The 27,028-nt window shown below is 46.1% G+C and overlaps 1 protein-coding gene across 1 annotated transcript in view; it reads right to left on the bottom strand.

Moving 5' to 3' along the window:
• LOC147618428 (ATP-dependent Clp protease proteolytic subunit 4, chloroplastic-like) overlaps positions 1–26,021 on the bottom strand; it is a 34,300-nt gene extending 8,279 nt beyond the window's left edge. The window contains exon 1 of the mRNA XM_086774866.1: positions 25,365–26,021. Within this exon, the coding sequence (XP_086630992.1) occupies positions 25,365–25,816 (452 nt within the window). The 5' untranslated portion in view covers positions 25,817–26,021. The remainder of the gene's footprint in view (positions 1–25,364) is intronic.
• Positions 26,022–27,028: the final 1,007 nt, after the last annotated feature.

The following is a 27,028-nucleotide window of genomic DNA, read 5'->3' as shown; positions in this document are numbered from 1 at the left end:
GGTCACAGTGTTCGAAGAGTTGCGGAAGCATAAACTTTTCGTCAATGCCAAGAAAAGTGAGTTTTTCCTTTCAGAGATTCATTATTTGGGTCATATTGTATCCAAAGATGGAGTTACAATGGATCCTGCAAAGATCGAGACTATTCGAAATTGGCCCGAATTGCAAAATGTACATCAAGTACGTAGTTTTCTGGGATTATGTTCGTACTATAGGCGTTTCATAAGGCATTTTGCTATGATTGCCACTCCTCTACATGATCTCACGAAGAAGAAAACTACTTTCAAATGGACTTCAAAGGAACAGGATGCTTTCTTGCAGCTCAAGCATGCGATCATATGTGGTCCAGTATTGATTGTTCCTGACTTGCACAAGTCATTCGTGGTTGAATGTGATGCTTGTGGTGATTGCATAGGAGCTGTCCTAAATCAAGAAGGGCATGCAGTTGCATACGAGAGCCGTCGTTTGCATGATGCTAAGCTTCATATGGATATTTATGAGAAAGAGCTCTTGGCTGTAATTCACGCCTTAAAGATTTGGAAACACTACCTTCTTGGGGCTGAATTTGTAGTCAAGACAGATCATCAAAGCTTGAGATACTTTCTATCTCAAACCAAGCTTTCAGAGAAGCAGATGAGAATGGCAAATTTTCTTTCCATGTTTCATTTTCAGATTGTGCATACTCCAGGAAAGAAAAATGTGGTGGCCGATGCACTATCTAGGAGGCCTTATGTTGCTGCAGTCTCAGTGGCCTCTCATGGAGACTTATATGCTATGAGAGATTTGTATCATTTGGATGCTGATTTTTGCCATATATGGACTGATTTGATGGCTGGTCATTCATATGCCTCTAATGTTATCAACGATGGATATCTCATGAAGGATAATTGCCTATGTGTGGTGAAGGATTTGCGTCCAAAGGTTATGGACGAATGTCACGCTCCACCATATGCTGGTCATAGAGGTATTATGCCTACTACTCGCGTGATTCAGAGGTATTTCTTTTGGCCAAGCATGTGTAAAGACATTGAGGCATATGTGCGTGCATGTATTACTTGCCAAAAGGTGAAATTTGACAGGCAAAAGCCTCCAGGTTTGCTTCAGCCATTGCCAATTCCCTCGCAACCTTGGGAAAGTATCACGATGGATTTTATTATGGATTTGCCTAGATCCCAGCATGGGAATGATGCTATTTGGACTATTGTGGACAGATTTAGCAAGCAAGCTCATTTCTTGCCCATCAAGAAAACCATTGAAGCTGATCATATGGTAAAGCTTTTTCTTGCTAATATTTTCAAGCATCATGGTATGCCTAAATCCATTGTTGGGGATAGAGATCCCAGGACTACAAGCCTATTTTGGAGGGCTTTGTTTGATAATATGGGTACTAAACTTGAGTTTTCATCAGCTTATCATCCCCAAACGGATGGCCAAAGTGAAGCTGCAAATTCAGCCTTGTTGGATTTATTGAAGTGTTATGTGGCAAATCAAAAGACTGCATGGGAGAAGTATCTTCCACTTGTTGAGTTTGCCTACAACAATACGATCCATGCTTCCACGGGCAAGGCTCCGTTTGAGATTATTTATGGCAGAGTGGTATTGCCACCTATCCTTCGAACTAAGGATGAGATATTTGCAGCTGATGAATATGTTCGTGACTTGGATGTTGCCTTTGGTCAGGTGCGGACAGCCATTGCAAGATCTCAAGATAAGCATAAAATGGCTGCTGACAAGCATAGAAGGGACATGGAAGTCAAAGAAGGTGATTGGGTATTGCTGAAATTTGAGAAGGCTAGGCTTCGGAAGAGGCCAGGACGAGAAGGATCATACCCTAAGCTTTCTCCTCGCTATTATGGACCCTTCAAGGTGATTCACAAAATCAATGAAGTATCCTACAGGCTTGCTTTACCTAGTCATTGGAAGATTCACAATGCTTTTCATGTGAGTCTATTTCGGAAATATGTGGGGCCAGATCCTGATGAGCCTGTCACAGAAGATCCGCCAAAAATTGAAGAGCTTGAGGAAATCCTTCAGCCAGAACAGATTGTTTTTCACAAGGAGAGAAAGCTACCTGCAGGAAAGCTTTCCAGGAGATACCTTGTGAAGTTTAAGAATTATTTGCCTATTGATGCCAAGTGGGTAAATGAGGATTATTTTGTTGATTATCCACAGTTGTTGCAGGCATATCTTGAGGCTTTTCAGTTGAGGTCAACTCTTTAGAAGCCCGGGGGGATGTCACCAATTGGCCGACCATTTGGTCCATCTCCAGTTTTTGCGTCTCGTTCACTTGAGGCCAGGCCGGTGTCTCGTGTGAAGAGGCCAGTATTTTGCTGACATGGACGGGAGCCAGACTGGTGCCACCCGTGTGTTAGCAGGATGGTGTCGTATGGACGGGAGCCAGACCAGTGCCACCCGTGTATGACCTGGACTGTGTTCGACCCATGGGACTGTCACGCCATGGAAGAGCCAGTATTCGTGCCGTGTTTTGCCTATGAGACTGTCACACCATAGGGAGACTCGTGCCTGGAACTGTGTCTTACCTATGGGACTGTCACTCCATAGGAAGACCAGGTTTTTATGTTTTTATGTCGTGCCAGTTTTGTGCCGACAGATATTTTGTACTTGTTCCATGAACGGGAGATATGTCCATGTTACTATTTGCACATGCACACATATTTTGCATGTTTGAAACTGTTTTCGCATGACATGTATTTGTGTGTTTGCCTGCTTGACGTGTTACTTACTGAGCGGGGACGCCTGCCAGTGAGTCGTGAAGTCTGCTCTGTATTCTGACGAGTTTTGGTGCATGTGAACAGGTGGTAAGTATGTCGCACTTGTTGTTTTTAATATTTTATTCCTAACCTTTGTTTTATAAGGTTAAGTGTTCACATTCATTTAAAAGTGGGCACCCCCTTTGGGCACCCACTTTGGGGCCAAGGTGGGGAGCCCCACTTTTAAGTGAGTGTGGGGGTGGGCATGGTCACCTACCCCCACTAGTTCCCCCACATGCATGCGTGGGTATCACCAAAGTTAACTACACCTTAACTTTTATAACAAGGGCCTCTCTCACACCCATCGCATCTATCTGGCGTTGGTTCATCACCCGGCGATCACCTTCGCTGGTTGTCCTATTGGCTGCTCCACCACCCATACAAGCGACTGCCTCTACTCTCCCCAGGCGGCTGGCTACAACTGCACTGCAGACGGCTACTCTCCCCAGGCGGCTGGCTGCAACTACAGGCGGCTGCTCTTCTCCCTGCGCTACAGGCAATACAGGCTGCAGTCAACCGTTTCTTGTTCTTACAGGCTATACTGCTGCCGGCGATTCCTCCTGGATCAGCAGGCCATGTGGTACCTCTAGTAGACTGCCGCCAGCAGACTGAGCTATTTTTGCAGGCGCCTGTGTGCTTTCCTGCGCATCTCTTCCAGCAGGTTACCTCTTTCCACTACAGGCACCTACACTACCTCTTTACAGACAGAGCGTTCATCTGCAGCCAGACCACTCTATATTGATTGTTTTTCCACGCCTCTTGAGGCTGAGCCACCTTCTCCTATACAACGGGTGGCTGTGTTCCTGCAGCGAGACTTTACTTCTCCCAAGGCAGTTTTTCTATCGCCTATTTGCACGAGGTTGTACTTCTTTTCCATTGACGGCTACAAGAAGACTTCGCATCTCCTGGGTGACTTCATCATACCACAAGTATTGGTTTTCTATCAACCATCTACAAGTAAGTGAATTTCAGATTTCAATAAAGTATTTTATGTTTAAATCTGATAAGGGATTCATCCCGCTCGACCAACACCCGTTCGGTGCCGGGTTGTCCAAGCTATATTGGCGAACCTCGGTCCAAAGGTGCTGAGATCGGGAGAGCCAGGCGTTAGTATGAGAGCGCCTGTCTGTGCGTGGTCTCGGAACACCAGTGAGGCGTTCTCCGCGGAGTCCAATGAAAGCACAGGACCGTAGAGATTGGACCACACTAGTGGTCGTTCTGCTTCGAGCTTCTACATCGAAATTCGAACCTATTTGTTTGGTACTGTTTTCATATGTACATGGACATTATCTGGTTCTTGGAACCCGTGGAGCATTGTATTTATTAAATACTCCCAATAAATATATCATATATTGAGGGGGGGTCGGCCCATTCCGGCCCCAGTGCTGGTGTCCATCTTTCCATTTCATTTCATTTAAATTTCAAGTTGTTTTAAGTTGTCCATTTCAAATTTGTGGTTTTAAAGTTGTGCTATTAAGCGTGTGGGTGTCCAACGGAGTCTTTCCCACTTGACGGGATCGGTTTCAGTATGCATCTCAAAGAGATAGCTAGTGATTGGTGGATGGCCAAGCTTTTGGATGCAAGTGCTGCCCGCACATGGGATGACTTTAAAATTCAGTTTTATGCTCAATTCTTGCCTCCAAACTTAGCCAAGAATGTACGCAAAGAGTGGGATTGGTTGAAGCAGGATGAAGGGGAGACAATGCACACATATATAGCTAAGTATTGGAAGGTACTGCTGAATGTTACTCCCTTTATGTCTCTTTCTAATGGGGAGAAGAAACAGAAGTTTGAATCAGGTTTGCACCCCATCGTTCAAGAGAGCTTACAGGTGTACCCAAATCAAACTCTTCAGCAGTTGATAAACTCGGCACTCATAGCTGAAACTTTGCTCTAATGGGGAGAAGAAACGGAAGTTTGAATCAGGTTTGCACCCCATCATTCAAGAGAGCTTACAGGTGTACCCAAATCAAACTCTTCAGCAGTTGATAAACTCGGCACTCATAGCTGAAAATTTGCATATGAAGTGGGTTAAAAACAAGTCAAATTCATATTCATTTAAGATACATTGGCATGCATGGTTTTCCTTCGGGTTTCCATGAAGAAGAGTATGACTTGATGAAAGAACTTTGGAAGAAGGGTCCTAGTCTAACATGGCCCTAGCTTTTGTAGTTGTGCGCCCCAAACTTAGAAGGACATGGAGCAAGTTGGTCAGCATGAGACGCCTCGGGAAGGAGAAGAAGGGAGGTCAGGTTAATATAGTGCATGTGAAAGGGGGCAAGGATTATTTGCCAGTCTTGGATGCTTGGGTGAACCAACACAAAAGTTTTAAATTCAAGAAATTCTATTGGAATTCAGACCTGCGATCTAGATATGAAAAATGAATTGGTGATATATTATTACATTTATTATAGATTATCATATATTATACCAGCATTTACACTCACTTATTTTATATATTATATTTTATAAATATACTATTTTATATATTCTTCTTTCTTTTTACGTAGTGAATATTTTTTTCTTAGTAAGGGCAAGAGACGGGCTGGTTATGTGACCAGAAAAAGGGTGGACAGCCCTATAAAAGTGAGCAGAAAGATGCCTCAGATACAAAGGGAAACTCATCTACGAAGCCGGGGGGGTAACACAAAGATTTTGGGTTGTCAAAACAGCAGAGGCTTGATTATGTACGTGATGGGAAATGTTTTGGTTGTGGCAGTAAGGATCACATATTTACCAAATGCCCCAGAATCCCAAGAATGCAGATTCTAATGCAGAAAAGCCTCATGTGAATGTTGTGCCCGATGTGCAAGGAAACACGGGGCAACCCCCAGATCAGAGAACAATATGTAAAGCATGGGGACAGTTGAGGGATCAGCCCGCACTCTTTTTGTTTGATGATGCATCCACATATAATTTCATTTCGGTACAGATGGCTACTGCCATAGGCTTGGATGTATCAGATTTTGGGACTCAAATGAATGCAGATGCCGCCTTTGAGGGTAAAGGAGTTGATGTAACTCCGATCATTGGCAAACTCTGAATTCATATACAGGGATATCTTGATCATGAGAGTTTCTGAGTTGCTCCTCTCACAGGATGTGATGTTTTGTTGGGGATGCCTTGGCATTGTGATATGCAGCGGAAGTCTTTGTATTGGTTGATCCTGTCACACAATATGCTCACACCGTCTTCTGTATCCTGAGTTTCGTGAGTTTAGCAATCCACTTTAATTACTTCAAACTTTAAAGAGTTGAGAGAGAGATAGATGAGAACTGTACACCAGATGGGGTCCCGAATTACCCACTGAAGGGCCCCCTATCCCGATAACGAGATAGTATTTACTTTATTACTTTAGAGAGAATGACTTTGGACTGTAGATAAGCCAAACGCAAGATCTCGGAGGATCGGAGAGCGGTTGATCTGTACACTGCTGTAGAAACACCTCAATGACTTGATCTCGAGCCTATGCACTCCTCCCAAGGGCATGAGGAAGGGCTGCACACCTGAGGCTCAAAGAAGAAGAAGGTGGACTGTTCCACACACTGTTAGAATGCTGAAAACACATATGAATGCTGTGTTACCTTCACCAGATGACTGCTGAATGTGTTGATGATGCATAGAAGGCTGGACACTGATGCAAACAACAGTTTCAGGGCTGGAAACTGCTGTAGACTGCTGATTCAGGGCTGGATACTGCTGTGGACAGAAACGCAGAAGTGTAGGGGTGCTGAGGAACTGAAACGCAGGCTGCTGGACAGAAGCTGTAGGGTACTGAGGCTGCTGGACAGAAAACGCAGAGGTCTTCTGCTGCTGGACAGAAAAACGCAGGTGTCTGGAGGCTGCAAACTGGCGTTCAACTGAAGGTGAAGGGTATGCTGAATCTGGGCCTGAACTGAGTGCTGAATTCAGGGCTGAATGCAAGCACCTAGGGCTGAATGAAGCTAGGGTTTCTCAAGGGCTGGAGAAGCAAGCTTATGGGATCTAGGGTTGGATTAGTCTTGGGTTGAAAGCAAGAGAGAGGAGAGCTCTTAGCACAATGAAGACTGAATGAGCAGAAGAGGCTCAGGCAAGCCTATTTATACTAACTGGAGGTTGGTCATTTAATAAAGTTAATATTTATAAATGCCCAATAATGCAAATAATGATAAATAAATACTAATAAATATGGAAAAAATACCAGATAAATCCCAGTAAATTCCCTAAGGCTTTGGGGATGTTCTAAATGATGCACAGGCATATGTATGCATATTATGCAAGATGCAGAGTGCTTTCTGATGCAAACCCTAAGGCTTCTACCGACTCTACATGCATGAATGATTCTCTCCAAGTGGGTTAAGGGACTTGACTGACTGACTGACCCACTAAGGCTGAGGAATGACCTACGTAGCTCGTGCCTGACTTATCCTGGACTGAGGATGTACAATGGGGTCACGGCGTACGACAAATATCATCCTATTGGATTCTAAAACTGTACAACTGCTGCACTTCTGATGATGAGCCATCTTGTCACCATGCACTGAGTGCAGAGTGCATGTGACATTCCCTCCTGATTAGCTTGGCGGCAGGTTCATGGCTTCCAAGTAGTCCGCCAATAAGTGGGGGTACTCCTGGAAGAACTCCTCGTCGAGCCATACGGCTTCGTGGGTGCCTCGATCTCAGAACTTCGTATAGAACTAACGAATCCGTCGACCGGAACCATGGTTCCATCGATGAAGAAGGATCTGCTCAGGCTCAATCACTTCTGCCTCGTCTACCACGTCTGGCTGCTGTTCATCTAAAACATCAAACACTTCTGGACCAACATATGGTTTTAGCCAAGAAACATGGAAAACATCATGCATTGTCCAACTCGCAGGCAACTTTAACTTCATGGAGACATCACTTAACTTCTTAACTATTGGAAAAGGGCCAAAACTACAGAATGAAAGCTTGGGACAACGTTTGCCCACTTGTTTCAATCTCTGCTTCATGATACGCAAATAGACCCAATCCCCTTCCTTGAAGTGGACATCTCGTCTAGACTTATTTGCCTGTCTGCTATATGCTTCCTGAGCTTTGGTCAAGCGGTCTTTGACTGACTCAATGATCTCGGAAAATGCTTCCGTGGTTTTATTAGCCTCTAAAGATGGAGACACCATTCTCGTCAAAAGAGAAGAAAAACGGCGACCAAAGGCTGCTTCATATGGAGTCTGTCTGACACTGGATGAATGCGTGTCGTTCAAGATAGCTTGGACCAACGGAAGATAGTGCTCCCATTTGGACTGCTGGTCATGACAATATGACTTGAGGACATCAAGCCCTCCAGAAATGCGAGGTAAACTTGGAATCTCTGTCTGATGTTATGGTGCTAGGCAAACCACAAATTGGATACCAATGCTTGAGAAACAGACGGGCTACGTCCTCGACTGTGGCCGTATGCTTGCATGGGATGAGCATGCAGAACTTAAAACACTGAGTGTTACGGGATCCAGTGGATGCTGGTAGAGGCCCTACAAAGTCCATAGATATGTCGATGAAAGGTCCGTCGGGGATAGGCAAAGGTTGAAGTAAACCTGCCTTCTTTGTATGGGGAACCTTGACTTTTTGACAAATCTTACAGGCTTGTACATGTGCATAGACATCACGCCTCATCTTTGGCCAATAAAAGGACCGTTCTAATTTCTCGAGGGTACTGTTGATACCCCTATGTCCTCCAACTAAGGAGTCATGGGCATCGTGGAGAAGAGCGGAACGTTTTTCCCGAGTAACACAGAGACGGTTCTTGTAGAACAACCAACCGTTCTGTACTGAATAGTGGCCAGGCTCAAAAGTGAGGGCCAAACTATACTGAGTACCAAACTCAAGGGAGTCGACATATTGGTCTTTCATACTATCCAAGTCCTTCCCCGTGATTTTGAGAATGGTAGCTTCTTGGACTGCCTGGATGCTGGACTTTCGACTGAGAGCATCTGCTCTACTGGGTTATGCTTACCAGGGATGTATTCAATCATACCTCCAAACTGTTGGAAGATTTGACTCCACCTGGCCTGTCGATCACTCCACTGGGCACTTGGCATAGTCTGAAGCCACTTAAATGCTTGGTGGTCTGTTTTCACTGTGAAAGCCTGCCCATAAAGAAAAGGCTTCCAATGTTTGAGCGCTGTGATCACACCCAAAAGCTCTTTGTCATATACCGAATAATTCTTTTCGGCGACATCCAACTTTCTGCTGTAATATGCCACAGGTCTATTGTCCTGCTGGAGGACTGCACCTATGGCTACATTGCTGGCATCGGTGATGACCTCGAAAGGTTCGTCCCATGATGCTAACTTTAATACAGGTGCTTCTGAGGCAGCTTTCTGGAGTGCACGGAATGCATCAAGTGCCTTACCTGTAACTAAGACTTTCTGCTTGCGAGTCTTCACCCCCTTGAGCAAGTCGGTAAGAGGTGCTGCAAGGTTGGAAAACTGATGGACATGTGTGCTATAGGCCTGACAAATACCTACGAATGAACGGATTTCTTGGGCGGTCTTAAGAATATCCCAATCTAAGATCTCCTGAACCTTTGATGGGTCCAGTCTAATCCCATCGGAACCAATGATGTAGCCCAGATACTGAACTTCCTTAACACCAAAGATAGACTTTTTGGCATTTATGTAGAGCTGATTATCTCGCAAAAGTTGCAAGACTTTCTCCACATCTTTCTCATGCTGCTCCACAGTGGCTGAGAAGACTAGTATGTCATCAAGGAATATGAAAACACACTTCCCAATGTGGACTGCGAAAATCCTAGACATCATCTTATTGAACGTTGCGGGTGCATTTGTAAGCCCAAAAGGCATGACTACGAACTCGTAGTGACCACGCTCTGTCTTGAAAGCTGTTTTTGGAATGTCAGCTTCAAAAATGCGGACCTGATGGTAACCACTCTTGAGGTCGATCTTAGTGAAAAACTTAGCACCGTCTAAACGCTCCAAAATGTACTCTATCTTGGGCATAGGAAACTTATTCTTGATAGTGAGTTTGTTTGATGCCCTGTAGTCTACACAAAGGCGTGCAGACTTGTCCTTCTTTTGGACAAATAGGATAGGTGCAGCAAATGGGGAGGAAGAAGGCCGAATGAATCCGGCTCGGAGAAGCTCAGATAACTGCTTTTCCAACTCGCCCTCTAAAGTCTTAGAAAGACGATAGGGAAACCTGCTAGGAGGATCTGATCCAGGGACCAAATTCAATGTGATGGTCCTCAAGGCGAGAGGGTGGGAGACTGGGCGGGAGATCGTCCCTAAGCATAATGTCCTGGTGTCTGGATAGGAGGTCTGCTAACTGAGGGACTGAAGATGTAAGGGATGCTACTACTGAGGGAGGGGCTGTTTGAGCACGAACATAAAGAAGTGCTCCTTCTGCTCCCTTGCGGATAGCTCGTCGGGCCTGGAGATGTGAAATCAATGGGATGCCAAGAATGCTTCTATCCCCACAAATCATGACAGGCTCAGGAAAACCTTTACAAATAGTAAAAGTGTCCTGCCCCCAATTGGGAATAGGCTCATACTGACGGAACCACTGAATTCCTAAGATCATGTCACACCCTAACAAAGGTGAGACGATGAAATCTCGTTGAAATGAGGCCTTCTGAACTTCAAAGGCAAATTGATGTGCCTTCTTGGAAATGTGGGTGCGAAGACCAGGTGTAAACCCGTCCACATCCAGATGATATGGGACTAAAGTGCAGTTCAATTTATTAGCCAACTGGGGAGAGATGGCGTCTTCAAAACTGCCCATATCGAAAAGGACTACAAATTGTCGGCCCTGGGCAGAGCCATAAGCTCGGATGAGGCTCTTCTGAGCAGCATCGCTCTCACCCTCCTGCTTAGCATCAAATACCACGGATGGCATAGGATGCATGGAAGGTAAAAGTTGAACTGCATTTGAGGTAGTAGGCGGGGCTGGAGGAGCTGGGGAGGCTGTGGCAACTGTGGCAGAAGGAGTTTTGGCAGCTTGTGCTGCTTGCCATTTGTGGCAATCCTTCTTACCATGCCCTATAATGTGACAGAAAAAACATCTATTTTCTGACTGGTACTTCCTTTGCTCCTCTGGAGGAAGATAACCTCCAGTAATGCCTGCTTTAGCCTTTTCATCAGGGGTTTTCTTAGGTTCTTTATCCTTCTTACCCCCTGAACTGGAGCTATTACTGCTGTCCTTCTTAGCATCTTTAGAAGATGCATTACCTTTCCCTGTCTGTGCAGCTGATTGCTGCTGCTGGGGTTTGGTACTGGACTGAGATGTCTGCTTGGGCTTGCCCCCGTTGAGCTTCATTTCTTCATTCTGAGCGAGAGTCAGAGCCCGGTCATATGTACTTGGTTCAAAGTTACGAACTGTGAACCGAATGTTGGAGTCCAATCCACGCATCTTGGCCTGCTCAGATAACCCTAACTACTGTGCTAAAGTAATAACCTTACCGGAAAACTGAAGCACTGGGGAACCGTTCTGTCTGAGTCCATAGAACTCATCTTTCAGACCGGTCATGTACTGGGGCGGGAGAAATCTGGTCTTCAGGTCATGGACAAAGATGTCCCAGTCAAAGGCTGTGACACCTGTGGCCTGGTCAGTATGAATACTAGACCAATGCTGCCACCAAGTGACTGCCTCACCAGTGAGATGGGGAGCCACTAAGTGGACTTTGTCTTGTGGGTCTGTGATCCTAGCTAATGGAAAATGAGCATTAAACTGATGAATAAATTGATTAACTGAAGAATGATCACACTTACCATCATACTTGCTGAAATTCGGTTGACTGCGAATGATGGTGGTTGATGCTGCTGCGGGATGCTGGCTGGTGACACCTATGACTGGGGAGACTGGGGAGAGTTGCTGATACCTCAAGTGTATGGCCTCCTTTTCCCGTTGGTGTTCGAGTAACATACGTTCTCGATCAAGCTCACGTTGGTGTTCCCGAGCGGCGAGTTCAGCCTGACGCCGGTCTTCTTCGATCCTGCGTTGGGCTTCCTCATAGTCCCGTCTTTCTTCTTTTTCTCTGCGCCTTCGGGCCTCGTCCTCTCTCCTTTGTTGTTCCATCTGAAAGAAGAGGGAGATGTAGTCGGGTGCTGCTGGAGGTGTAGAAGGACGTGGTGCTGCTGCCTCCAAGAGTTGGAGACGCTCCATGAGTAGCTGGTTCTGAGCTCTAAGAAGAGCTATGGTGTCTGCTGTAGGCGGAAGAACAAGGTCTCCTTCGGGGGAGACGTCTTCCGGCTGATGAGTACTCTCTCCTGTAGACATGATGCTGAAGTCGGTGGTCGTGCCGGAACGCAATCTAACCATCCGAGGATGGCCCCACGCTAGGATACGGTGTGTGTGGACTATCTGAATCTGATACCAATGTGATATGCAGCGGAAGTCTTTGTATTGGTTGATCCTGTCACACAATATGCTCACACCGTCTTCTGTATCCTGAGTTTCGTGAGTTTAGCAATCCACTTTAATTACTTCAAACTTTAAAGAGTTGAGAGAGAGATAGATGAGAACTGTACACCAGATGGGGTCCCGAATTACCCACTGAAGGGCCCCCTATCCCGATAACGAGATAGTATTTGCTTTATTACTTTAGAGAGAATGACTTTGGACTGTAGATAAGCCAAACGCAAGATCTCAGAGGATCGGAGAGCGGCTGATCTGTACACTGCTGTAGAAACACCTCAATGACTTGATCTCGAGCCTATGCACTCCTCCCAAGGGCATGAGGAAGGGCTGCACACCTGAGGCTCAAAGAAGAAGAAGGTGGACTGTTCCACACACTGTTAGAATGCTGAAAACACATATGAATGCTGTGTTACCTTCACCAGATGACTGCTGAATGTGTTGATGATGCATAGAAGGCTGGACACTGATGCAAACAACAGTTTCAGGGCTGGAAACTGCTGTAGACTGCTGATTCAGGGCTGGATACTGCTGTGGACAGAAACGCAGAAGTGTAGGGGTGCTGAGGAACTGAAACGCAGGCTGCTGGACAGAAGCTGTAGGGTACTGAGGCTGCTGGACAGAAAACGCAGAGGTCTTCTGCTGCTGGACAGAAAACGCAGGTGTCTGGAGGCTGCAAACTGGCGTTCAACTGAAGGTGAAGGGTATGCTGAATCTGGGCCTGAACTGAGTGCTGAATTCAGGGCTGAATGCAAGCACCTAGGGCTGAATGAAGCTAGGGTTTCTCAAGGGCTGGAGAAGCAAGCTTATGGGCTCTAGGGTTGGATTAGTCTTGGGCTGAAAGCAAGAGAGAGGAGAGCTCTTAGCACAATGAAGACTGAATGAGCAAAAGAGGCTCTAGGCAAGCCTATTTATACTAACTGGAGGTTGGTCATTTAATAAAGTTAATATTTATAAATGCCCAATAATGCAAATAATGATAAATAAATACTAATAAATATGGGAAAAATACCAGATAAATCCCAGTAAATTCCCTAAGGCTTTGGGGATGTTCTAAATGATGCACAAGCATATGTATGCATATTATGCAAGATGCAGAGTGCTTTCTGATGCAAACCCTAAGGCTTCTACTGACTCTACATGCATGAATGATTCTCTCCAAGTGGGTTAAGGGACTTGACTGACTGACTGACCCACTAAGGCTGAGGAATGACCTACGTAGCTCGTGCCTGACTTATCCTGGACTGAGGATGTACAATGGGGTCACGGCGTACGACAAATATCATCCTATTGGGTTCTAAAACTGTACAACTGCTGCACTTCTGATGATGAGCCATCTTGTCACCATGCACTGAGTGCAGAGTGCATGTGACAGGCATGCTCGTATGGAGCCCAAGAAGGACTATAAGTCCAAGAAAATCAGCTTTGTTCATAGAGGTAGAGAGCTTGTTATAGAAGCTAGTACTCCAGGTAGTACTACCATACCTATTGTAAGTCATGTTCAGGTTTCCAAAATAATGAAGAAGTCAGCTTGTTCTTACTTGGTTTTTGTACGAGAACAATCTGAACATGAGAATGTAAATGTAGATCATCTAACCCGAGAGCGCATAGACTTTTTGCGTGGTTATGGTGATTGTTTCAGGGATGCATTACAAGGAGAGTTGCCACCTGAGCGTCCCGAGGATCATCGTATTGATGTGATACTTGGGGGTACGCCCCTGAATAGACCCCCTTACAGGGTGAGTGCAAGTCAGCAAGAAGAGATTATGACGCAGGTTAGTGACTTGCTTGAGAAAGGGTTGATACGCCCTAGTTCATCTCCTTATTGCTCACCTGTGTTGCTGGTCAAAAGAAAGACGGGACGTACAGGATGTGTGTGGATTATCGTGCCCTTAACAAGGTGACGATAAAGAACAGGTTTCCGATAACATGTATCGATGATATTTTGGATAGGTTGGAAGATGCAGCATGTTTTAGCCGCATCGATCTTAAGAGTGGATATCATCAAATACGGGTGGCCCCTCAGGATATTCACAAAACAACTTTTCGTACGCAGTTTGGGCTTTATGAGTTCTTGGTGGTCCCATTTTCACTTACCAATGCTCCTGCCACCTTTAACCGTATGATGGATCGTATCTTCAGAGCACACAGAAAGTTCACAGGTTCTTTCTTTGATGACATCATTGTGTTCTCTAAAGATGAAGAGCAGCATAAGGAGCATCTGGCCATAGTGTTTGAAGAGCTCCGTCGCCATAAGCTCTACATTAATGGCAAGAAGAGTGAATTTTTCTTGGCTGAAATTCACTACCTTGGTCATATTGTATCCAAGGATGGAGTACGTACGGATCCCGCCAAGTTGCAGGCTATAAAAGATTGACCCGAATTGAAGAATGTACATGAGACTAGGGAGTTTTCTAGGATTATGCTCATATTATCGCCGGGCTCTTTATTCATGGTTACATCAATTTGAAGCTTACTTTGCCGCAGTGAGGAAAACAGATACTGACAGAGTGATCTTAGCCAGTTGGTACTTGGAAGGTGAGGCCATTCCTTGGTGGACTCAGTGGGCTCATGCCCACACCAGAGCAGGTATGGCAGCTTATGTGTGGGACGAGTTCGTCCGCGACCTTAAGCAGCGGTTTCTACCGCCCCACTACCTTGAGCGACTCAAAGACAAGTTCAGGGGAGCGCGTCAAAACGCGCAACCAGTCCTTCAGTTTGCCAATAAAATTTTGACCTTATGTCTGCAATTAGGCTTATCTGACACAGACAAGAAAGGGCAATTTTTGTATGGCCTGGACTTGCAAATCCAATGGGAGGTGCGTATGTTTAGGCCAGCCACCTTTGAGGACGCACTCTCGCTTGGGCAGAGTGCAGAAATGAAACACAATGGTGGCAAGTCCAAGACTTCCCAGCCGGCTTCTCCCAGGGCTAACGCCTCGGGGGGCAAAAGCCAGAACCAGACGGGGTCTTCCCCAGGACAGAGCCCGGGAGCCTTTGGCTCCAAGAACTCGAACAATGCGTCTAAGCTTACTCCAGACCAGAAAGCGAAGGCAGGCAAGACAGGTGGCAAGTTGAGTGCTGAGGAGCTTTCTCAGTACAAGAAGGAGGGTAGATGTTTCTTTTGTCATACAAAAGGACATACTTCTCGAGATTGTCCGAAGAAGCCTCCAAAGGCCGCCGCCGCCTCCATAGCTTCCGTGGTGAGCTCAGCTCCCACACAGACCCCAGCGGCTAACCCAAGTTCTTCAAACCCTGATGCTTCAGTTGGAGCAATTATTAGTCAGGAGCTCGAAGATAAGCAGAAGGGCGCCCATGACCAAGAGTATGAGCGCAACGAATTGCTCAAGTCCTTTGGCTACATAGGTGGCCAGAGAGTCGTCGTCTTGTTTGACAGCGGCAGCACAGAGGATGTGGTCACGGAACAGGCCGCTAGGCGTGCCCGTTTCAAGCTGACTTCAGTGGACAAACAGGTTGAGGGTTTTAGCACAGGTATGACAACGAGCATCAAATATGAAGCTCTAGGTGCTAAGTTAGTGATTCAGGGCATAGAGTTTGTGCGTGACTTTATGGTTACCCCTCTTGTAGGAGCAGACATAATTTTGGGTATCCAGTGGTTTCACAGGTTTCTTCCTGATGTCAAGTGGGACAAGCACACGTTCCAGATCAATCGGAATGTGTCAAACACCCCGGTGACCATTAAGTGTGAGCCAGGTATTCCGAACTTTCCCCTCATAAGCCACTTGCAGGCTAAGTGGGCAGTCAGGAAAGGCGCACAGTGTGCGATGATTTACATCCAAACAGCCCAGACGGTGGCCAGTGCTTCCGAGAAGTACTCGGTTCTCCATGAAAAGTTCCAAAAGATTTTTCTTCGGGACAGCCTCCCTCCCCAGCTCCCCCCGTCCAGACCGGAGGATCACAGGATTGACCTCCTCCCAGGCTCGGAACCCGCGTGCAAGTTTCCGTATCGCCTTTCCAAGGCTATGGAATCGGAGTTGGACCGCCAACTCCAAGAATTGTTGCAAGCTGGCTTCATCCGCCCCAGCGTGTCACCATTTGCAGCACCGATCTTGTTTGTCAAGAAGAAAGATGGGTCTTCCCGTTTGTGTGTCGATTATCGTGCACTCAACAAGCTGACTATCAAGAGCAGATTCCCGATGCCTCGAGTTGACTATATTCTCGAGAGGCTGAATGGAGCAAAGGTGTTCTCAAAACTAGATTTAAAGAGTGGGTACCACCAAGTGCGGATTGTGGAGGGGGACATCCCCAAGACAGCCTTCCGTACACAGAACGGGCCCACTATGAATTTGTGGTCATGCCATTTGGTTTGACGAACGCCCCAGCTACATTTAACCGCATGATGACGCGTGTTTTCCGGGAGTTGATTGGAAAGTGTGTGTTCATATTTCTGGACGACATACTAATATTTTCAGCTACGGTTGAGCAGCATGACGTTGATGTGGAGAAAGTTCTTAAGTTGCTGGAAAGCAACGAGCTCTACGTCAATGAAAAGAAGTCAAAATTTTATCTGTTCCAGGTGCATTACTTGGGATATATAATTAGTGCTGAAGGCATTCGACTTGATCCGGCTAAAGTGGCCGAGATTGTCAACTAGGAAGTACCTCAGACAGCCTATGACATTGGATCATTTGTGGGTATATGCCAGGCATATTCTACCCACATCGACAAGTTTTCTGATCTCTCGGCAGATCTCACCGATCTGCTAAAGGGAGTGAAAACAAGAAGGCAAAAGATTCGAATGACTCCACGAGCGTTGGAGGCATTCCAGAACGTCAAGGTGGCTTTGTCAGAAGCGCCTTGTTTAGCACTTGCCTCGTGGGATGATCCATTTCACATGATCACCGATGCGAGTAACATCGCAATTGGAGGTGTATTGCAACAGAATGGTCATCCAGTAGCTTACATGTCTCGTAAGTTACTACCCGCCGAGAAGAACTACTCAGTCTATGATCATGAACTCCTAGCAGTTATACAGGCCTTGAAACATTGGAAACATTTCCTGTATGGCCGTGACTTCGAGGTTCGCACTGACCATTAGGCATTGCGATGGATTCAGACGATGCCAAGTGCACAGTGGAGTGATTGACAACACCGCTGGAGTCAGATATTCCAACAGTTCGGTGGTATGATTGAGTACCTTCCAAGAAAGGCCAATCCAGTGGCCGATGCTTTGAGCAGGAAGGGACAAGTGTCTACAATTCAGACCACTAGACTTGACCTTGTTGGTACAGGACTAGAGGACATGAAGCACACGTACGCGGATTCCGAGGAATTCGGTACTCAGTGGGAACAGGCATTGGATGCCACAGGACCATGCCATTTTCTGATACGCGATGGTTGGCTTTTCTACAAAGGCCGACTATGTGTCATGAAGTCATTCTGGGCAGCTCTTCTCCATGATGCCCATGACGCCATTACAGGTGGTCATAGGGGCATGAATTCGACTCTGGAGAAATTAGAACGGCAATATTATTGGCCAAAGATGAGGTGTGATGTGTTTACATGTGTACAACGCTGTGACATTTGTCAAAAGGTGAAAGCTCCCCGTGGAAAGAAGATAGGGTTGTTACAGCCCTTGCCAATTCCTGAGGGTCCTTTCCAGGACATTTCGATGGACTTTGTCACAAATCTGCCTCCCAGTCCAAGTAAGCGTAATACGCAGTGCTTAGCTATTGTTGATAGGTTTAGCAAATTTGTTATGCTTATTTCTTGCAGGGCCAATGTGACCACCGAGGATATTGCCCAGTTATTCATTCGGCATTGGTACCCGATTGGCAGGATTCCTAGAACCATAGTGTCAGACCGAGATGCCAAGTTTACCAGTCATTTTTGGAGGGCATTGTTTGATAATTTTGGTACTAAGTTAAATTTTTCCAGTGCATTCCACCCATAGACAGACGGCCATACAGAGATATACAACCAGTTGGCCTTTGATGTGCTGAAGTGTTATGTCCACAATCAGTAAGGTAAGTGGGAATCGTATTTGCCTTTAGTTCAAGCTGTTTTGAATGACTCTTTTTCTTCAGCTATTGGCAAGACTCCATATGAGGCAGCGTTTGGAAGACCTTTCTAGTCGTTGTTAACCAAGACTTCGTCTTCAGTACCGGAGGCGAACAGAGTGACGGAGTCTTACCAGGAGATTTTAGAGTCAGTAAAGGACAGATTGGCTAAAGCGCAAGAGGCCTACACTCGACAGGCCAATAAAGACCGAAGGGATATGAAGTTTTCGAAAGGGGATTGGGTTTATCTTCGGATTATGAAGCAAAGATTGAAGCAGGTGGGCAAGCGATGCCCAAAGTTGTCTTTCAGGAGCTTCGGACCTTTTCCCATCCGGAAAAAGATTAATGAGGTGTCTATGCAGTTAAAGCTACCTCCGAGTTGGACTATGCACGATGTATTTCATGTCAGTTGGTTAAAGCCATATGCAGGTCCACCCCCTTCAGAGGTCAAAGACGAAGCAGAACCAGACATTGTGGATGAAGCAAAAGTTATGGTTCCAGAACAGATCCTTCTGCACCGTTTCAAGCATGGTTCAGACCGAAGACTACGACAGTTCCTCACAAAGTTTCAGGACCGAGGAACTCATGAAGCGGTATGGCTCGACAAAGAGTTTTTCGAAGACTATCCGGCGTTATTGACGGATTATTTGGAGGCCATGCAGCTTCCGTCAAGTTAAGCAGAAGGGGATGTCACGTGCATCCCGCACTTGGATGCCACGTAGACATTTCTGTACAGAAGGTGCAGGACCTGGGATGGTGAACTGGTCCCATGTGAGCCCAGTCCGGGACGCGAGTCAGCCAGGGATCCATCTCAGTCGTCCAAGGTCAGGTGTGCATTGTCTTGCACATGAGTCCAAGGTCAGGTGTGCACTGTCCTGCACATGAAACAGTGCCAGTCCGCGCTGTGAGTCTCCCTCTAGAATGATGTCAGTGGTTCTGTGTATCTGGTATGGTACCAGATGCCGGATCACTGAGTAGATAGTGGTTAGGACAAGGGGCGAGCCCATAGGGCTACCCCGGATCTGAGTGTGGGCATGGGAATGGTGCAGAACCACCCCCATGAGGGCCAAGAAGGCCCAGGCTGAACCCACCAGCCATGGAGGGGCTGTAGGACAGCCCTAGGGCAAAGGTAAGGCTATTTCCAGGAGCTTACAGCCTTTATATGGCTGTAGGGCAAGTATGGGGCAGCCAGCCCATACAGGCTGCCCAGCCCTGGGATTGTGGACAAAAGCTGTGTCCAGCCAATCAGAAGCAGGCGCATCATGTCCAGGCTTTTAAGGAAAAAAACCAGCATTTTATGTGAATATTTTCAGCATTTATTGCTGAATATTCACCAGTCGTGGGACATTTGTGCTGGCTGCCTGCTTTAATGCTGGCCGACTGCTACTGTAGGGTAGTATAAATAGGAGAGGTCCACAATCCCATCATTCATCTGATTATTCACCAAGAGCTCAAGCCAATCAAGGGCTAGACAAGCCAAGGAGATTGCTAAGCAAAGGGGTGGACTTCTCAAGGTCAAGGGCAGGGATTTCCCAGCCAAGAAAGGTTAAGAATTCTGTATTTGTTTTCAGATTTACATCATTCTAATAAAGCAAATACACCATCCGTGGTGGGGGCCCTACAGAGGGTAATTGGGACCCAATACTGTGTCCTCTCCATCTCCCCCTTCTCTCTCTATTTTCAGTTTGTGCATTAATTTCCATCGCGAAAAGAGTGCTGATTTCTGAGTTTTGAAGTTACCGATTCTTCTCCGAAGCTTCCGCATATTACATCTGGACTCTCAAGCTCATCGATCTCTTGGAGAGAACTCATGAGAGCATAATTCACTGTGTGATGAGATGTGGAAGCCCGAGATGAACGGCGAGGTCTAGAGGTGGTGGTAAAGATATGATTATGGAGATGTGCATCAGTGAGACCAAAATCTCTAGAGAGTTACTCGACCCTCCGAGGTAGGCTAGCCTTCCTCTCAAAGTATGAAGAAGAAGAAGATCTAGCTACAATAGAGGACTCATCCGCTGCTGATGGAGAGGTGATGAAGTAGCGCCTGGGGGTAATCCCAGAGTCAAAGCAAGACTCGTAGAGGGACTGGGAGCTGCAAAAGCAGGTGCAACAAAAACTAGTGGCTGTAAAGTAGCAGGAGCTGGCACCGAAGTTGCAGGAGGAGGAGGAGCACGAGCTGGATGTGGAAGAGATATAAGATCACTAACATCCATCAAGAATGGATCATCCAAAAAATTTGTAGATGCATCAGGTGGAGAGGAGTCGATGCCAAACAAGCTCTCATCAAACCGAGCATCACGGGAAATGATGATGTCATCAACCTCCGGATCCCAAAAGCGGTACCCTTTGGATCTCAAACTGTAGCCTATGAAGACCATCCTCTTTGACTTCGGTGCAAGAGTGGTCCTCTTCTGATCTGGGACATGCACATAAACAACCAAAGACACGTAGATGAGAAACGGAAGACTTGTATCTTGTAAAAGCCTCCTCCGGAGTCATACCCTTAACCACTTTTGTGAGAGAGCGGTTAATGGGATAAACTGAGATAGCCACAGCTTCACCCCACAAAGCAGGAGGGAGACTTGTATGATGTAACAAAGAACGAGCCATCTCTTTTATGGTCCAGTTCTTCCGTTCCACAACTCCATTCTACTGAGGACTATAAGGAACTGTGGTCTGTTGGTGAATGCCCTTTGACGCAAGGAAGTTATGAAACGGTATAAACTCGCCACCATTATCAGTCCAGAGAAAAGAAACTGTACCCCCAGACTAATTTTCCACCATCGCGATCCAAGTCCTAAAACTAGCAAAAGCATCTGACTTGCGAGCCAGAAAACATACCCAGACTTTGCGAGTGAAATCATCCACAAGAAGAAGAAAATATCAAGCCCCTCCAAGAGACTCAACCTCCATGGATTTAGCAAGATCTGCATGTATAAGCTCCAGTCTTCGGGTTGCTCGATGAGTGGCCTCTTTTGGAAATGCATCTCGATGATGCTTGCCCATCATGCAGGATGAGCAAATGAGTGAGAGACCTGAGCTAAGGTAGTCTGTTGACAACCTGCTGAGAGTGGAACTTCTGTAAGGTAGCAATGGGAACATGACCAAAGCATGAATGCCACAGAGAAGTATCTACCTCAGAAACCAAAGCCATCAAGGGGGAGAAAAGCTGATGAACATGTGAGTCAGTGTGAAGGACCTGGGGAGAAAAGTTGGTGATCTTGTAGAGACCCCCATCATGGACTCCAATGGCAACAACTGAGAGAGTCTTCCTATCGATCACTTCAATGACCTCATCACCAAAGTACACACCAAGTTCCTTCTGAGAACCTTTGTACACTAAAAACAGATTTTTGAAAATCCATGGTACATATAAAACATCATGTAAGGTGGCAGAAGAACCCAAAGAAACATTACCAACACCGGTGACAAGAAGCAAAGAGTTGTCACCGATAGGAACTGAAGAAGTGAGAGGCTGATAGTCCTCCAAGATATGGGCTTGATTTGTCATGTGGACAGAAGCACCATTATCACCAACCCATTCCACCGCTTCAGGTGTGTCACTGACCTCTTCTAGAGAAGTCATCGTTGTGATCACGAGGAGTGAATCCTGTGAAGAAGTAGATGAATCTAACTGCCATGTATGCAACTTTGCCAAATCCCTCCTCTGAAACTTTGTCCTTACCCTTGTCTTCGGGTTTGTGCTTGTCAAATGCTTTGGACGCATCCTGGGCCTTATACTTGGCTTTGGCTGCTCAAGAGTCATCACGACGAGCAAAGCAACGAGCCTCAATATGACCTGTCTTGCCACAGTAATCACATTCATTGCTTTTGTCCTTGGACTCCTTTGAATCATGTTTACCCTTGCCTTTGCCTTTGTTTTTGTTGTCTTTGTTGTTGTTGGAGGTCCCTTTTCCGCCTTTGCCTTTGCCCTTGTCAGAGGCAGCAAAAGCAGACTCCGACTTGCCTTTTCCCCAAAGCATGCACTTGTCGTGGAGATAACTCACGACTTCCTCAAAAGGGGGGAGAATATCACGGAAATAAATATTATCCTTAAAAGAATCAAAGGAAGCAAGAAATTTACCAAGAAGTTTATGGATGGGATTGTTGATGGTGCTCCCGTACTCCTCAAGCTGCAGCTTCATATGGGTGAACTCTCCAATCTTCTCAATCAAGTTATCTGACTCATTGATTGAAAGCTTCTCCAGATCTGACTCCAATTTGGCAATCTTCACTGTCGAAACTCTCCCATACCTCTGCTGGATCTCCGTCCACATCTGATGAGCATTACTCCCCTATATAGATGGAGTCATTCAATGGATGATGATAAGACGAGCCCAAGCATTCAATATGCTTCTCAAAGCACGGTCCACCAAGTGAGGTGTGGAGATAGCCATCCACACATGTCATGTGCACAGTGTGTATCTACCATGTGCTACACGCACGCAAGACTAGTTTCGAGGCTTGGGGAAGCTTGGAACTAGGCAGGCTGATTGACGAGCTGAGTTAGGGATATACTAACGGGCGGGCACCCAAGTATGGACGGGCGGGCGCCCAAGTGTGGACGCCCGATGACAGGCCAAGAGCCTATAAAAGGGTGGCCAAGGTTAGTTATTGGGATATAGAGAGTCTCGCGAGTTTGTGAGAGCTCTATGGTCTTGGAGCCTGGATCTAGTGCAGACGTGCACCTGCTTTATGCAGCCGAGGCCGGCAGCAATCTCGAGGTCCGCGAGGGCAGCTTCGTGGCGGTATGGGACGTCGCGAGGAGGAGATTGGTCGGTACGTCAACCTAGTTAGCTTAGCTCGTGGCTCGGTGGGGACAGCCAAGACTGTGGGCTTGCCCACGGCTGTCATGGTTGAAAGGTGAGTCCCCTTGTTGTTTGTTTATTCGTTTGTTTGCAGGATTCGAGTCTCGAACCAAGAACGATCACGAGGAGATCCGTGGGGTTTTGACAACACACCAGCTCCTTCCAGCAATAATTGGGTGTAGAAAGACCATGTATGATAGTTGGTTGCTGTAAGCTTCATGGAGTCACTAACTTGGGGAGAATTGTAGGATGGTATATGGGTAGGGGTGGGAGCAAGACCTAGATGAGAGAAACTTAAAGAAAGATTGGGAAGAGGAACCACTTGGGGAGCAGGAACAGGGGACCCAGGCAATGAAGGAGCTGGAGTATCAATGGGAGGACGAGCAAGAATAGGGAAATCTCCTGAAGCAATGTACTCTAACAAGAAACCTTCTCTGAAGAAAGAGGGCTGTAAAAAAACAGCAAATAGCCTCCTCTGAAGCTATGCACAGCAAGAGGAGAGAAAGAAGAGAGGGAGGGAGGGAGGGAGGGAGGGAAAAGAGAAATAGAGAAAGCAAATCCCTCACAAACCCTATCCTCAGCACCTAGAAGAGAGCTTCAGCCTCCAACAGCAAAAACGCAGCAGTCCAACAGTATAGATGCAGAAAAAATACAGCAATGATGAAGTCTATGCTCCAATCAAAAAAACGCAGCAATTCCTTACCTGTAGATCAGTGTTTGGCTCTGATACCATGAACGAAAGAGCATCACAGGTTGGCCCAAAGCACAAACTGTAGAAGGCTGGAAACAGTTGATTATTGCTGAAAATGAGCACGAGGGAAGCCCGTAGGTGCTTACAAGCATAAGAGGCTATTGCTACAGCCAATGACCTCCAGCGGATATGCAAGAATAGGGGAAGGGTCAGCACCCTTATATATCCCTCCAGAGAGCTGAGTAGGCCAACAGCTGTCCACTAGCATAAAATGCCTTAAAAATGGTAAAAATTGCCTAAATAATATCTGCTAAATATGCCAATGCAAGGTCTCATAAAATGACCAGTACAAGCATGAAAAGGGGATGTAGACCCTCTGGAGATGATATATTCCAACACGTTTCGTACCTTTCCAGGAGGTATGAAACGCATTTCTATGTAACACTGATTGGCAACGCTGCTGTTTGGCGTTCTTAGCAGGTGCAATGCAGCGAGGCACTAGCACCCCGTCCACAAAGACCATTCACTCTACCTTGAAAGTTGACGGACCTCATCCACATTCTTCGGGGGCGTATCATGTACAAGACATGTGCAGGCTATTCTCAGAGCTATTTCCTTGACGGGCAACAAGTTAAAGAAACCTATGGCTGCAAAATTGTACATCCTTTTTGTAGCATATGAATATACTGAAACTCATCTCTCTCTCTCTCTCTCTCTCTCTCTCTCTCTCTCTCTCTCATACTTTATTTCATGTTCATTTTGTTCTTTTTTTTTCTGGACATCCAGAAGACATTGACAGTTGTACATTGATTTGTCTCATAGATGGAGTTCGGCCTCTAGTAGACGTTAATACAGCTTTCTCTCTCTCTCTCTCTCTCTCTCTCTCTCTCTCTCCTCTATATGTGTTTTGCATCAGGTTGTTCCAAGATGGTGTATAGCACTGAAAGAATGGACCTCATCCACATTCTTCGGGGGCGCTTGGAGTACCTAAATGGTAACTAGGAGAGCATGCAACGACAACGCCCCCACTGCACTCCGTTGAACTTGGAGCCCAGGACTTTCCCTCACCCAAGGAGGAGGGCGGCGTTATTTGGCACCCCAAAAAACCACCTCCTTTTAGGGATGCAATCTGCCCACAATTGGATGTTCTTTTTTATTGATAGAAGGAACTTTTCTGGGAATAAAAATTAAAGCTTTCTTACCTCATGGAGCCCACTGGGATTAAGGCATAACAGGCAAGGCTTAAGATGGGTGGGCAACATTGCCCCCCTAACGCCTTCGATTGACAGACATAAGGGACAACCAATGCTTGTAGTCAGGTCTTCTAAGGGGCTTTAGCAATCACAAGATGACGGATGGGCAAGGCTTAAGGCAACACTTACCATAGGCAGGGGCTTGCTCAAGATAGATGGGCAACATCACCTCTCTATGAGGGGCAGCAGCTTTGTCATTCCAAGCTGATGGGCAAAAGCCTCAAAATGGATAAGGCAGCATTGCCCCTCCATGACGCAGCAGCCTCGGCATGTCGATAGATCTTGTGACAGTTTTGGCGGGCCAGCTGGATGTGTAAAACCCCCTTAAGTGTACTAAAAGGCCTTGGCCATGCTGCTTCTCAATGAAATGTAATGTAATTTTCAAACAATGAGCACTGAGTTGAGAGCAAAGAAGGCATCAAAGGAATACCTTATGGAGCCTCCAGAGCTGTTGATGAAGAGGCGGATGTCCTTGGAGGGATCTTGAGCGTCAAGGAGGAGCAACTGGCTAATGATGGCATCGGCGGCAAAGTCATCCAAGCTGCAGCCAAGGAAGACAATGCGCTGGCGCAGGAGGAGGCCCATAACGTCAGCTTCGGCTGCCTTCTGAGCCACCGAAGGGATCTGCGTGGCCGTAGGCATGCATCCGAATGCAGAAGAGGCGTCAAAAATATATTCTGGTGCATTTGTTGACAAGGACCCAACAGCGGTCTGCAAGGCGTACGGCAATGACCCAATTCCACGGGAGTGCCCAACTGCGACCTTGGAGCCATTAGCCACCAAAGACCCCATTGCACAAGAGAGCTTTTTGGTGCCAAAGGGCAGAGCTCTTACAAAAGACGGCCCAAATGGGATTTGTGTGGCGAAATTCAATGAGCCCATTGCAGAGGAAGAGGACTCCTGCAGGCGAGAGTGCAGCCTAGACGTAGAGAGGGTTCTATCGCTGTTAGACGAAGCTGAAAACGGGCACGAGGGCGCGCAAACTGTGGGAAAATAGCAGTTTGGTGTCCAATTTTGCTAATCACATCAGCCAACGAGTCTCCCCACTCAGTATGAGAGGAATTTGACACACGACAATTGTATGTATGGTGCCCCATGGCCAAAGAGAACGTTTGCAAATCCACCAAAGAGTGCCAACCCCTTCAATTTGTCAACACCAGTTGCCAATATAGCAGCACCAATTGCCAATATAGCAGGGGGAATAACTATGAGGATCAGGTTCAAGATATACATGATAAGAGTGCCTAGTATGGATGTCGGTACTAATGTCCACTAATAATCAAACTAAGATAGATTCTATGGAAAGAGAATAATGCATGAGGTAAATGTGTACACATCTTCGTCAATGAATATGGATGACCCCCAAAATGAATTAATGGCGCTTGTTTGTCACAAAATCGAATATTATTTGTCGACACTCAAAATCGATCATCTCAAAATATTCCTGACCACCACCAGCTCGCTTCCATTATCCAATCCAATTATCTGCACTTACATCAACTAAGCCAATTAGTTAATAAGTTAAAAATATAAACAACCATACAAAACTCATAACATCAAGACAATGCAACTAATACTCTCACGCATGTACAGATTCACCCGCGTACCGCGTACGCGTAAAGTAAGCTACGATTGCCCGGCTTTAGATAGGTGTCCCAATATAAACCCTAGGAGAATTCATAATGTGGGAATATATAGACCTCCATGAATTAACTCCTCATAACATGTCCCAGGGGTGATAAGCATCTGTTCTCAGCTGTCACAAAATCATAAATAATCATCATACATAAGATGCAATCAAGAATGGATAAGCGAGTGAGAACATGATCAAGTAGCCAAAATCTTCGATGGAGTGTCCTTTATACTTGATCAAATATCGATAATAAATATTACTTTTTCTTAGTGTTATCTAAATTAGTAACACAAAGGGTTAACAATACAAAAAAATATTCAAGAAAGGAATGTTAAACTATTTTAAAGTGGTTTGATGCTAAAATGATATGTGGATAGAAAGTTGAAGCATCTCCAAGTAGTGGTTTATGTGTCACAAAATAAAAGTGTGATTCTATAATCCTCGAAAGACATGTGTATGCA

This window comes from Cibotium barometz, chromosome 35 (assembly GCF_041138505.1).
Source record: "Cibotium barometz isolate CiBa-2024 chromosome 35, ASM4113850v1, whole genome shotgun sequence".
NCBI classification, from domain to species: domain Eukaryota; kingdom Viridiplantae; phylum Streptophyta; class Polypodiopsida; order Cyatheales; family Cibotiaceae; genus Cibotium; species Cibotium barometz.
The sequence above is the reverse complement of the archived record's forward strand: the minus strand, read 5'-3'. Positions and strand labels throughout refer to the sequence as shown.